The following is an 11,977-nucleotide window of genomic DNA, read 5'->3' on the forward strand; positions in this document are numbered from 1 at the left end:
TACTTAAAATGTATAGCATGATCAATAAGACCAAAATAAAAATAGTAAAAAAAAAAACAATATTACTTAATGATTTAAAATTTTCTTTACCTAATCTTCAAATAGTTTTGAAAATTTTAAATGGCAATGGATAATAATCAATAATCATTGACATCTGGCATGTTACATTAAATATATATGAATTAATATAAAAATTGTATATTCATATTTTATTTATATATTATAAATAATATATTATGTTCAAACTACATTATAAAATTGGTTTCTTATATTTACATTGAATCCAAACACGATACATTTTTAACTGTTTACCCCTATTAACTTGCATACGACGATCAACCATATTTTGAACTTGTTCAAATCCAGCTCCCAAAAATAATTGTTGAACATCGTCTAAAAAGATAGGAAAATAACTGAATTATTCTAATAAAATATATCATTAAACAATATATTATAAAATATAATAGTTAAGTTTAACAAATTACAATAATCTATAACTTTAAAAATGGTAAATATTTAAATCAGAAAATGTTAATGAATCAGTTAAGGCACCAAAACCAAAAATTCAAAAAAACTGGTTTACACTCCAATAACTAATATTTAGTGCAATAATAAGAGACAAGAGTTATTTAACAGTAATTGAAATCAATAATAATTTTAAGTTTGGATTTTGAAATGAACACTTAATATTTTGGTTTTGATCACAGTTAGTATTAACAAATTTAAATCAGGTTTTACCCAGGTGGTTGTTAAAAATTGATTTATAATTTACTAAGTCATTCCACAGTGTATTCATTGTATCTATACCTTGAGTAAAAAAGTGTACCAACGTCCCATCGCCTCTACTATAATAATTTTCTGATATACATCTTCCTTCTTTAAACCTCAACTGTGCCATATCATATCTACCATAATCGCGAAACAATACCATACCTCCTGGTTTCAAGTACTTATAAAACTGACCTACTACATGTTTTAATCTGCAACACAATTAATTTTAAATACAAATAAATATAGAATATATCTTTAACCATAGGTATAAACATTATAATATCATACTTTTCGGGTTGTACGGCGGAAAGAACAAAAACCAATAATATAACATCCAAACTCTCTAAGGCAAATGGTGGATTCCATTCATCGCTGGTTATATCACATACAAAAGCTGTACAGTGCTCATTATTGTATTCTGAATTTTCTTTTAAGATTTTTATGGCATTTGAAGAGAAATCACAACAGTATACATGTACATTGCTGTCTACACAGTGTGCTAATATAGGGAAGACTGAATTTCCAACACCACATCCCACTTCTAATATAAAACTTGGTTTTTCATTTTTAAGTGAAGTTATTTCAGGAAACTCCGTAAACAACCAACATCTGTTTTTAAAAAATCTAAAAATAAAATAGATTGAAGAACTCGACAGTTATAACTACTTAAGTATAAACATTAATTATTACATAAATGATTCTTAAAATTATCTTAATCATCCATAATAGGGTGATCAAAACAATAGTAATATCTATATTAATGTTACATACTTTTCTTGATGGACAGAATAAAACTTATTCCAATATTCATCGGCATTATCTTCTAAATCAGCAGCTTTTTCTGAAGGCATTTTTGTTTTTACATGGGCACATACTTGTGACAGAGCTTGAATTTCTTGTGCTTCGTTCCATTCCACATTATCCCTAAACATATAAATTACTATTTATTAACTTTACTTTAGTGATGAATTTAATTAGGAATGTTAGTTACCAACTAATATAGTTTGAAAATAGTGTTAAATAACATTGTAATTGTAAATAAAAATTAAATTAATTTAGAGCTTGATTTTAAACTTACAGTCAACGGTTTCGGAAAATTTTTAATTATTCTTACCAAGCATTGTGTTTAAAAACGTCATCGTCGTTTTTTAAAAACCTATTACCAAATTGTTTTCTTTTAGATTTATCTATTGATTCAGTCATTTTATATTTTTGTAATTATTTTTATTCTACCATCGTCGTGTTACTTATAAATTATAATAGTAGGGAAACATAACAATCGTACAGACCGTAAACATAGTATAAAACTATTATCACAGATTATATTATTTTATATCACGGATATTTTATATCACAAGGTATATAGTCTGTGCTATCATGTTATATATTTATTATTTATCATGATATTTAACTTAGAACCACGATTTAAGATACTACTTTAATCTATTCTGTGACTACGTGCTTAGAACATATTGTACTGTCTATAAAAAAAGACTTCTATAGTATTTGACTTCTCTTTTTATAGTATATGATCTAAGAATGGATGGCCAACCCATAGAGTATCTATTGCTCTATGGGCCAACCATAGATAATATATTATCATTCTATGTGGCCGTAGAGCACATAGACCTATTAACTAAATTTAGTTAAGAGGACGCCACGCCCGCATGTGTTGTCTCCGTCTTTCAAACGCGTAACATACAAAATTTACGCTCAGAAATTCAAGTTGTATGCCGTTAGTTTAAAAATTAGAGTGAATCGACCTATTATGAAACTTGGTGGTAAGAACATTAACTGTGTTTTGTTGGAAACTTTTTACGATAATTCAGTTTTTAAGTCAGTTATGAGCATTTTTAATTTACATTTATTGTATACGCTATAACTTACTTAAAAACAGCATTGTCGTAAAAAAACTTCCAACAAATCACAGATAATGTTCTTACCACCAAGTTTCATAATAGGTCGATTCACTCTAATTTTTAAGCTAACGGCATAGAACTTGAATTTCTGAGCGTAAATTAAGGTATGTTACGCGTTTGTAAGACGGTGACAACACATGCGGGTGTAGCGTCCTTTTAATAGGTCTATGGTTGAACGCGGTCTTAGAAGACTGTGGCCAAATACTATAGAATCTATAATATTTGGTATGCCGTAGAGCCAGGGGCGTATACAAGGGGGGGGGATGTGGGGGTCAGATCCCCCCCCAATAGGCCTTTTTTTAAATTTTATAAAATAGTGTTCTTAATGACTTAATGTAAGGAAATTACAAGGAAAAAAAAATGGCAAGGATTTTTTGTAAATTTTTATTTTAACACATTCAACAATTAATTAAAAATAATTTACTTAATATTAATCAGTAATCATATATTTATTTCATATTCATATAATCGTATTATGTGATATTTGATAATATGTATATTATATATACAAGTATAAATGTATAATAAATTATTATAAGATAATAATATGTGGCAGACCAGCCACGGGCCGTCGCCAGTCGCCACCGTCACCGATATCAACGCGGCGGAGACGACGCCCGCATGTCCGTGCGTATAATAATAGGTACATTTTCCTATACATTAGAAAAAGAAATATAAAAATAGCTAAAAATAGCTTAAATAATAAATATTATTATCTAAAAACAAAAAACAACCACAAATATTATGTCAGTTGTACGAACAAGTCATAACTACATATAACTACTTGTAGAATTTAAAATAAAATGTATTGAATATATATGTTTTATCATTTATTAGGTATTTAAATGTGCACATACCTAGGTTTAGGTATTTTTGTTCCATAATAATTTGTTTGCAACTGATCCCCCCCCATACAAAAGTTATGTATACGCCACTGCGTAGAGCATGAAATTATGACAATATTGTTGTCCTCAAAATTACTTTCATGATAAGAACTATTCTGCAGCGCTCGTAGGCCGCATTGGTATTTGTATGTACTATTGTACTATATTTGTCTTATTGTCTTATTCTGTGATTGTACTATACTATAATTCTACCCCAAATTAGGTGGGATTTTGGTAATCATGACAAATTAAATTAAATTAAAATGTAATATGTTGGTAATATAGTTTCATGTAATATTTTAAGGGGCCTGCACGTGACCTGTTTTTTTGCTCAAAAAGTCAAAAACATGCCTTACAGAAAAAAGTCTCATGCCTCGTAAAGTGATCCCAATATCCCATAGACTAATCCTATAAACTAATGGACAGCGCATTCCACTCCGCCCTGCAGTCAATGCAAGGGAATCATATAAGAGAAAGAAAGAAGCAAGAACGAAGAAAGAAAAGAGAGAAAGAACATAAAGGGGGTACAATTGACGTATGAAACTAATACTATATTTCCCCCACGTTTTCTTTCTCTTTTACTCTATATCGTACCCCTGACCTCTCTCTCTAAGCGCTGTCCATTATAGTTTATAGGTTGTATGAGTGATTCCATTTCAATATTTTTTTTTTTTATGAAAGAAAAATGCTTCTTATAGGGCTTATCGGACTTCGATTTTAAAATTCTATTTCTAAACCATATAATACGATTTACATCTCGATTATAACTTTAATCGTGGTAAGAAGTAAGGACTAGCCACTGCAATAGCCAATAGCCAATATTGCATGATAAAGTACTGATAAGGACGAATGTACTGAATTTGTTCATGGAGACTACGATTAAATTTATACTTTAAAAAGGTGGGTAACTGGATGTCGCGCTGCTGTACAGTAGGTTACAAGTGGGTCACTGTAATGGATGGTGTTAAATTTGAATTCAATGATATAATATCATTGTATAAGAAAAACGTTTCTGAGCGAAAACGGTCAGTCAGCCTATGATATTACCAAGTATATTTGATGATATTATTGTAAATAAAGTAATTTATATAATATAACCTATTTACGTGGAGCCTTGTTTTCAATTTTGAATCCTTAGCTATAAAAGTTGAACATTTTATAAATTTTTAACTAAAACATAATTATTAAATTATAAATTTGATAAATTTTGTCAAAATTTGAACTTTAAATGCTTATAAAACAAAATTGTGCCAATGTATTTTTAATATTTTTCAAGTACTATTAGAACGATATATCAGGAGCCTTATATTAAATTTTCACGCTTTTTTACCCAACAAATAAAATTTTATTGATATTTATAAAAAAAAAACCTAAAAAAATTGAAAACTGACAATGTCCGTAAACAGCTCAAAAAGAGTCAAGTTATTTTAAAAATTTTATCGTGTATAGAAAATCCTAATACAAACATTCGGTAAAATTTTCAAGTATCTACGATCATACGTTTTTTAATTACAACAAAATAAGAAAATCGTTACATGAGATATCGAGTGAATATCAAATGTTGTAAAAATATGAATTTCAAACGCTCATAAAAATGTAATTTGACTTTCTTGTAGACATTTTTTTTTTTGATAAAGGTAGACAAAGTTATGGATAATCTTGTATTACATTTTCAAATCTTAGATTTAAAAAGAAAAAATTTTATAAATTCTCAACTCAAAATAATTTGGTAATTTTCGTGATTTTTCTGTATTTTATCAAGATTTGAACTTTAAATGCTTATAAATAAAAACTGTGACTAAGGATTTTTAATTTTTTTTATCTGCCTTTGAAACAATCACCTAGGAGCCTTCTATTAAATTTTCAAGCTTTTTTACCCAACAGATAAAATTGTATTGATATTTATAGAAAAAAAAACTAAAATATTGGAAACTGAAAATGTTTCTAAACAGTTCAAAACAAATCAAAATATTTGGAAAATCTTATCGTGTATAGAAAATGCAAATATAAACAACCAGTCAAAATTTCATGTACCTACGGTAATTTGTTTTAGAGTTGCACCAAAAACCAAAATCCTAAAAGGTGATGACAGACAAAAAAAATACACATCATTGTAAAATCAATACATTCATCGTTCCACTCAGAATCTAAAATATAAGATATATCTTTAATCGTGATGAAGACTAGACTAGTAGACTGATTAGAGAATGGGGCCTGCAGTATAGGCTACAGAATATATGAAATTTCATATTAAATTCTGTGATGGGGCTAACCCGGCTAAGCCACGTGAACATGTATTTATTTATTTTAGATTCTGAGTGGAACGATGAATGTATTGATTTTACAATAATGTGTTTTTTTTTTAATTTTTTTTTTATTTTTGTGTCTGTCATCACCTTTTAAAGTGCTTGGATTTTCTTCAACAGTAACTTTTCTGATATGAAAGTGAATCTAGTTGGTACTTTTTTTTTGGGGGGGGGGTTGTCAAAAGTAAAAATTTCTCAGTAGTTTTCAAAAGCGACGTGAAAAACAAAAGAAAAATTAAGGAAAAACGGGAATTTATACGCAATATGGAAAATGGTTAGCCACCCCTGCACTATAGCGTACTAAAAAATTTGATTAAAATAAGTATGAAATCTCATCGGTAATCACCATAATATAGGAGTAGCGATCGGAGTGTTTGATCTTTTGTCTAGGTATATTCGATGTAAAAATTGGTTTTAGAAAATAGACACCTAAACTTAAATGACTCGAGAATGACTTGTATTAGGTAACGACTTATTATACAATTTTAATAATGTTTCTTCGGGCTGAGTGATAACATTTTTTTTATCACGTTTTATACTATACTGAATCTATAAATTAAATATCAATATTTAACGACCCTGCGTATCAACTATAGATTATGATGGATACCAACTCAGGTGCCGTGCAAGGTATTTTTTTTTTGGGGGGGGGGGAGGTGGCTGAAGTTTTTATTGTCAAAATCTTATAAAAATAAATAAATGTCTTCTTTTTTTTTACAGAGTACCTATTAACTCTCAAGTCTGGGGAGGCGTCGCCTCACACCTCATAGGGCTGCACGCGTTAGTCGGCTATCCCAACTAATAGCTTCACAACGTGCAGATCGAAGGGCGGTTGCCGCTTCTCACAAAACAGAAAATAAATTATTTTCATTTCATCAAATTCAGTTGCCAATAATTACAACGTTTATATTGTATAACCAAATTAGACAATGTTATTAATATTGCAATACATGGCACATGTGACATGCGTCACGCAACGTGAGCGATGGGCGTAGCGGCGAATTCCCGTTAGATTGCTAAAACCACCATTGCCAATGTTAATTATACAAATTTTAAGTAATAATAAAACACAGGTACCTATATTAATAAAGTGGCTTCACTTCAGTTTTTGAGAGGGGGGGCAATATTTTTGACAGGCCTATTATAAAACAGAAAAAAAAATCACTCGCTAACAATTACATTACATTATATTACAAATGCATCTTTATCTCAATACAAATAGCCTTCTTACATAATTTTATACTTATAACTATTTACTATCACGGTTGTCAGAAATAACCGTGGTTTACTATCAGAATCATAAATAACCTATGTTTGAGGGATAACAGTGACTAAATAATTAATACAAATTATGTAGAGGGATACCTATATGAAGGCCCAAAACTAGCCCATAGCCCATTTTTTTTGTGCAGTTTCCTATGAGGAACTGGAAAAAAAGAAGCATGTGCCGCATGTATCAGCTGCGTACGTAACAATAATCCATCTATTTGAGTCGAAATCTGTCAAGAAGTTCCATCACTAGATGGATTCTTCCTCTAAGCCTCCAACCCATCAACTCCCATGGCGCTTGTACTTATTGTAAAATAACATATTTACAGATTGTATAAATAAATATTGTAACAAAAAAAAATAAAATATTTAAGTTACTTATATGTTATATGATTTATATACAAAATAAACAAAACCGGCCCCAACACACAACTTGTGGTACCTATAGACTAAAATTAATTCACTTTTAATTTTGAATTGTTTAGTACCTACAACCTACCTACCTACCATCATATACCTAATAAATACATCATATAAACTAACTTAGTTTAGAGGTATATGGTACCTACACCATTTACAGACTACAATTATTACCATATTTTGTTTTCTATTAACCAAACAGCTATTATATATAATATATAATATACTACGTTATTACTACGTTATAACGTAGGTATAAGCCATTATTGCAGACTTTCATTAATTATACTATAACTTGGTAATATTCTGATTGACTATGTCTATGTTATATATTATGTAAGTAATAGTGTAATACCATTGATTATAAATATTAGTATTTATAACCAATGGTAATACGTAATTGTAATTATTTATATAATATTACCTATTATGTAAGTTATCGGTATCCGTGCGAATGCGCGATAGCGGTCGTTAAAACAATAAACAGTCTCAGTAGTCAGTCTCAAATCTTAATCGCACATCACGCACTCGTATGTTCTAATAACGTCCGTCTTCGTATGCTTTGTATGTACAAGTACAAGCATAACAGTCTAAAAAAATTCAATTATCTTCTCATTAGGTATCGTACATGTTTTATATATAAGCTCAGTAGTCAAATAAAGAGTAAGAGCTCCAATCGTACTCTTGCCGGATGCTTTCTTAGAAAAATATAAGTCTGATTTTAACTATTTTTATAAAACTACAGAGCTGTAAACTTATAGTTTAATACGGTCTCATTGTCTTAGCTCATTTGAACAAAGGTTTTGACAATGAAGAGTTTGCATTTTTCAGGAAATGTACTTACATTGTTTTATATGCATACATTTAGTTTATACATTAAAGGCTCAATAATAAGAATAGATAATATATGCTTTAAAAGTTTAACAGATATTTTACCGAAACCTGTAGCTGTATTGTCTTTGAGTTTATTTGTTATGTTTAGTATTCATTATTTCAATTTGTTTCAGTAACATGTCATAACAGAGAAGTTACTTAGTATATTATTTTAGATTCTGAGTGGAACGATGAATGTATTGATTTTACAATGATGTGTATTTTTTTGTGTGTCATCACCTTTTAGGACAGTAAAAGTGCTTGGGTTTTCATTAACAGTATCTTTTCTGATAGGAAAGTGAATCTAGTTGGTACTTTGGGGGGTCAAAAGTAAAAATTTTCCAGAAGTTTTCAAAAGCTATGTGAAAACAAAAAAAAATTAAGGAAAAACAGGAATTTTTACGCGAAATCTGTTTTCGAAAAAATCGATTTTGGTTTTTGGTGTAAATACAAAAAAAAAATGAACGTATATACATGAAATTTTAACTGGTTGTTTATATTTGCATTTTCTATACACGATAAAATTTTAAAAATATTTTGATTTGTTTTGAACTGTTTAGGAACATTTTCAGTTTCCAATTTGACTAGTATTTTTTCTATGGATGTCAATAAAGATGGAAATTTAATACAAGGCTCCTACTATATTGTTTTAATGATATTTGAAAAATATAAAAAATCCTTAGTCACAGTTTTTATTTATAAGCATTTAAAGTTCAAATCTTGACAAAATACGGAAAAATCACAAAAATTAGCAAATTATTTTAACTTGAGAATTAATAAAAATTTTTCCTTGTAAATCTAAGATTTGAAAATTTAATACAAGATTATCCATAAGTTTTTCAACCTTTATCAAACAAAAAAATATCTACAAGAAAGTCAAATTAAATTTTTATGAGCGTTTGAAATTCATATTTTTACAACATTTGATATTCCCTCGATTTCTCATGTAACGATATCTTTATTTTGTTGTAATTAAAAAATGTATGACTGTAGATACTTGAACATTTCGCTGAAAGTTTATATTAGCATTTTCTATACACGATAAAATTTTGAAAATAATTTGACTCGTTTTGAGATGTTTACGGACATTGTCAGTTTTCAATTTTTTTAGTTTTTTTTTCTTTAAATATCAATAAAATTTTAATTGTCGGGTAAAAAAGCGTGAAAATTTAATGCAAGGCTCCTGATATATTATTACAATAGCAGTTGAAAAATATTAAAAATACATAGGCACAATTATTTTTATATAAGCAAAAAATTTAATAATTATTTATTTTTTTTTTTAATTAAAAATTTATAAAATGTTCAACTTTTATAGCTAAGGATTGAAAATTTAAAACAAGGCTCCACGTAAATAGGTTATATATAAATTACTTTATTTACAATAATATCATCAAATATACTTGGTAATATCATAGGCTGACTGACCGTTTTCGCTCAGAATCGTTTTTCTTATACAATGGTATTATATCATTGAATTCAAATTCAACACCATCCATTACAGTGACCCACTTGTAACTTACTGTACAGCAGAGCGACATCCACTTACCCACCTTTTTTTTTATTTGTCATTTATAATGTCATACATTTAGGAAATCAAAAATCAAAATACAAATAGGAATTTAATATAAAAATTGGAATTATATTAATATAGTTAATGTTTAATTGATATGATATTTTAATTGTGGTTCATCGTTCAATGTTTATTTAATTATATGCTGCTGTGCGCATAATAATTACCCAAGCGTGTGGCGCGTGTCTAGTGACTTTTGCGTCACATGTTGAAAATTGAAATCGAATATCGATATAGGTACCGCCGCGAAGACCGCATCTTTAGCAAACAATATGATAATTATCTTTGTCCACTTTTTTTAGACTTTTACCCAACGTAATTTCCTCGGAACTCGTAGCTGCTGTTACTTATTATTATAAATCGAGTTTGACGTGATAAGATAATGATCGAAAGATGATATTAATTATTGTTTGTTTAATCATTATTATTACACATAAGTACATAACTAACAAGACGTAATTGTTAATTGAAACCATGAATTATGTTATTAATTACAATGAATATAATATTTGTGTGTCGGAAACTCGGAACTCGGTATATACTTAACTATATACCTATTATTATTTATTGTTGTTATTAATATTGTTTTAGTGGTGGCGATCGTACAGGCACTGAGGAACACTCCGTACACGCGTCATTGACGTCGGATGCTGTTGTGTGTACGGGCCATGGCCCATGTGTAGAAGATGTTAAACACTCAGTGCTGCGGAAAACGGGCCGGCCGGACAACGGGAATAATGGCAGTTGCATCGCCCGTGGCCAGGTTCTACCAGTAAGTGCATCGCTTCCTCCATGTATACGTGTGACGTCACCTTGAGTTTATGGTTGATTTCTTATATAGATATTATATATTGCCCCTTAAAAATATATTACACGCAGTCTTATAATCATTGAGCAATGAGCAAACTTCTTATTTCTTATAGTATGGCTTCCCCTACTGCTGATGACGCCACGTTCCGCAACTTCGTCACTGAAGCCACCGCTCCAACGGCCACCGTATCGGAAGACATGCGCTTGTGTACAGTTCTTGGCCGGCTTCGGGCTTCCGGCTGGTACTATGAGGGCGCCAATGCACAGGCCATGACCACGAACGCGTTGACCAGAATGCCGGCAGGCCGATTTTTCGTTCGAGATTCCAAACACTTGGAACGCCTGTTCACGATGGACGTGCAGACAGGCCGAATCGGCGAGTCCCGGCCCATAAGCGTCCGGTTCACGTACGTGGATGGCATGTTCGGGCTGGACATGGCGCCACGGCACACAGGTGCTCGCTGCGTCCCGAAGTTCCGGTGTCCGATCGAGCTAGTCGAATACTACGTACGTATGTCCCGGATCGAGGTGACCCACCAGATGTCCGTGTACCCCACGTGGGTCGACCAGCGTGGCAAGTTTTTCTCGTGGATGAACCTCCGCCGGCCAATGGTTAAGGTCACCGCCGAAGAGTTCCCGTCGCTAAAGCACTTGGCCCGCCTGGTAATCAACCGACACAATCAACTCATCACAATGGCTTCTACATCACAACCAAAAGAATTGATCGAATATTTACTTCAATATCCGTATAGCCTGTGATTAAATTATGTTCTACACCGTCTACGTTACATTTCTACTATTATTACTATTATTTTTGTTTGTTATGTATGTTTACTATTATATAGTCTTAAATCTTAATGTATGTTATGTATATAGTATTGTAGTAAGTACTAATTTATAGATGGTGCATTTCCCTGGCGCCCCTACCTATTTTATGTTCAAAGTTCAAACCAAGGGCTTTCGTGTTTCATTTGTGCTACATTTGTGCTGGGTTGCGCTCAAATTGTAACGATTGTGCTGCAACCTCTAATGAACTACAATGGATCATTAGTGGGTGTAGTATGGAGCCATAACGCAACCCTAACTCGACATTTTGGAATTTCAAATTAACTATTATTTAGTAGTGTAACGTCTATAACACGACTATTGTAT

The 11,977-nt window shown here is 30.8% G+C and overlaps 2 protein-coding genes across 5 annotated transcripts; one reads left to right on the top strand and one right to left on the bottom strand.

Annotated features, from left to right (window-relative positions):
• Positions 1-188: 188 nt before the first annotated feature.
• On the bottom strand, positions 189-2,116 carry LOC132948639 (tRNA N(3)-methylcytidine methyltransferase METTL2). 4 transcript variants are annotated; one of them, XM_061019195.1, is made up of 5 exons: positions 1,886-2,116; positions 1,543-1,695; positions 1,060-1,380; positions 808-980; positions 189-393 (listed from the first exon to the last, which is right to left on the bottom strand). In XM_061019195.1, exons 1-5 carry the CDS (start codon positions 1,972-1,974, stop codon positions 251-253), a joined length of 879 nt encoding a protein of 292 aa, XP_060875178.1. In that variant the 5' UTR covers positions 1,975-2,116; the 3' UTR covers positions 189-250. The 4 variants fall into 4 exon arrangements, with proteins under 4 accessions (XP_060875178.1, XP_060875177.1, XP_060875179.1 ...); XM_061019194.1 differs by having other exon boundaries at positions 1,060-1,395; positions 1,886-2,106; XM_061019196.1 differs by having other exon boundaries at positions 1,060-1,395; positions 1,850-1,990.
• An 8,561-nt stretch (positions 2,117-10,677) lies between these two features.
• LOC132949720 (cytokine-inducible SH2-containing protein-like) lies at positions 10,678-11,753 on the top strand. The gene is made up of 2 exons (XM_061020750.1): positions 10,678-10,787; positions 10,939-11,753. The coding sequence occupies exons 1-2, from the start codon at positions 10,702-10,704 to the stop codon at positions 11,582-11,584; spliced, it is 732 nt and encodes a 243-aa protein (XP_060876733.1). The 5' UTR covers positions 10,678-10,701; the 3' UTR covers positions 11,585-11,753.
• The last annotated feature ends 224 nt before the right edge of the window (positions 11,754-11,977 follow it).

This window comes from Metopolophium dirhodum, chromosome 7 (assembly GCF_019925205.1).
Source record: "Metopolophium dirhodum isolate CAU chromosome 7, ASM1992520v1, whole genome shotgun sequence".
In the NCBI taxonomy this organism is placed as follows: Eukaryota; Metazoa; Arthropoda; class Insecta; order Hemiptera; family Aphididae; genus Metopolophium; species Metopolophium dirhodum.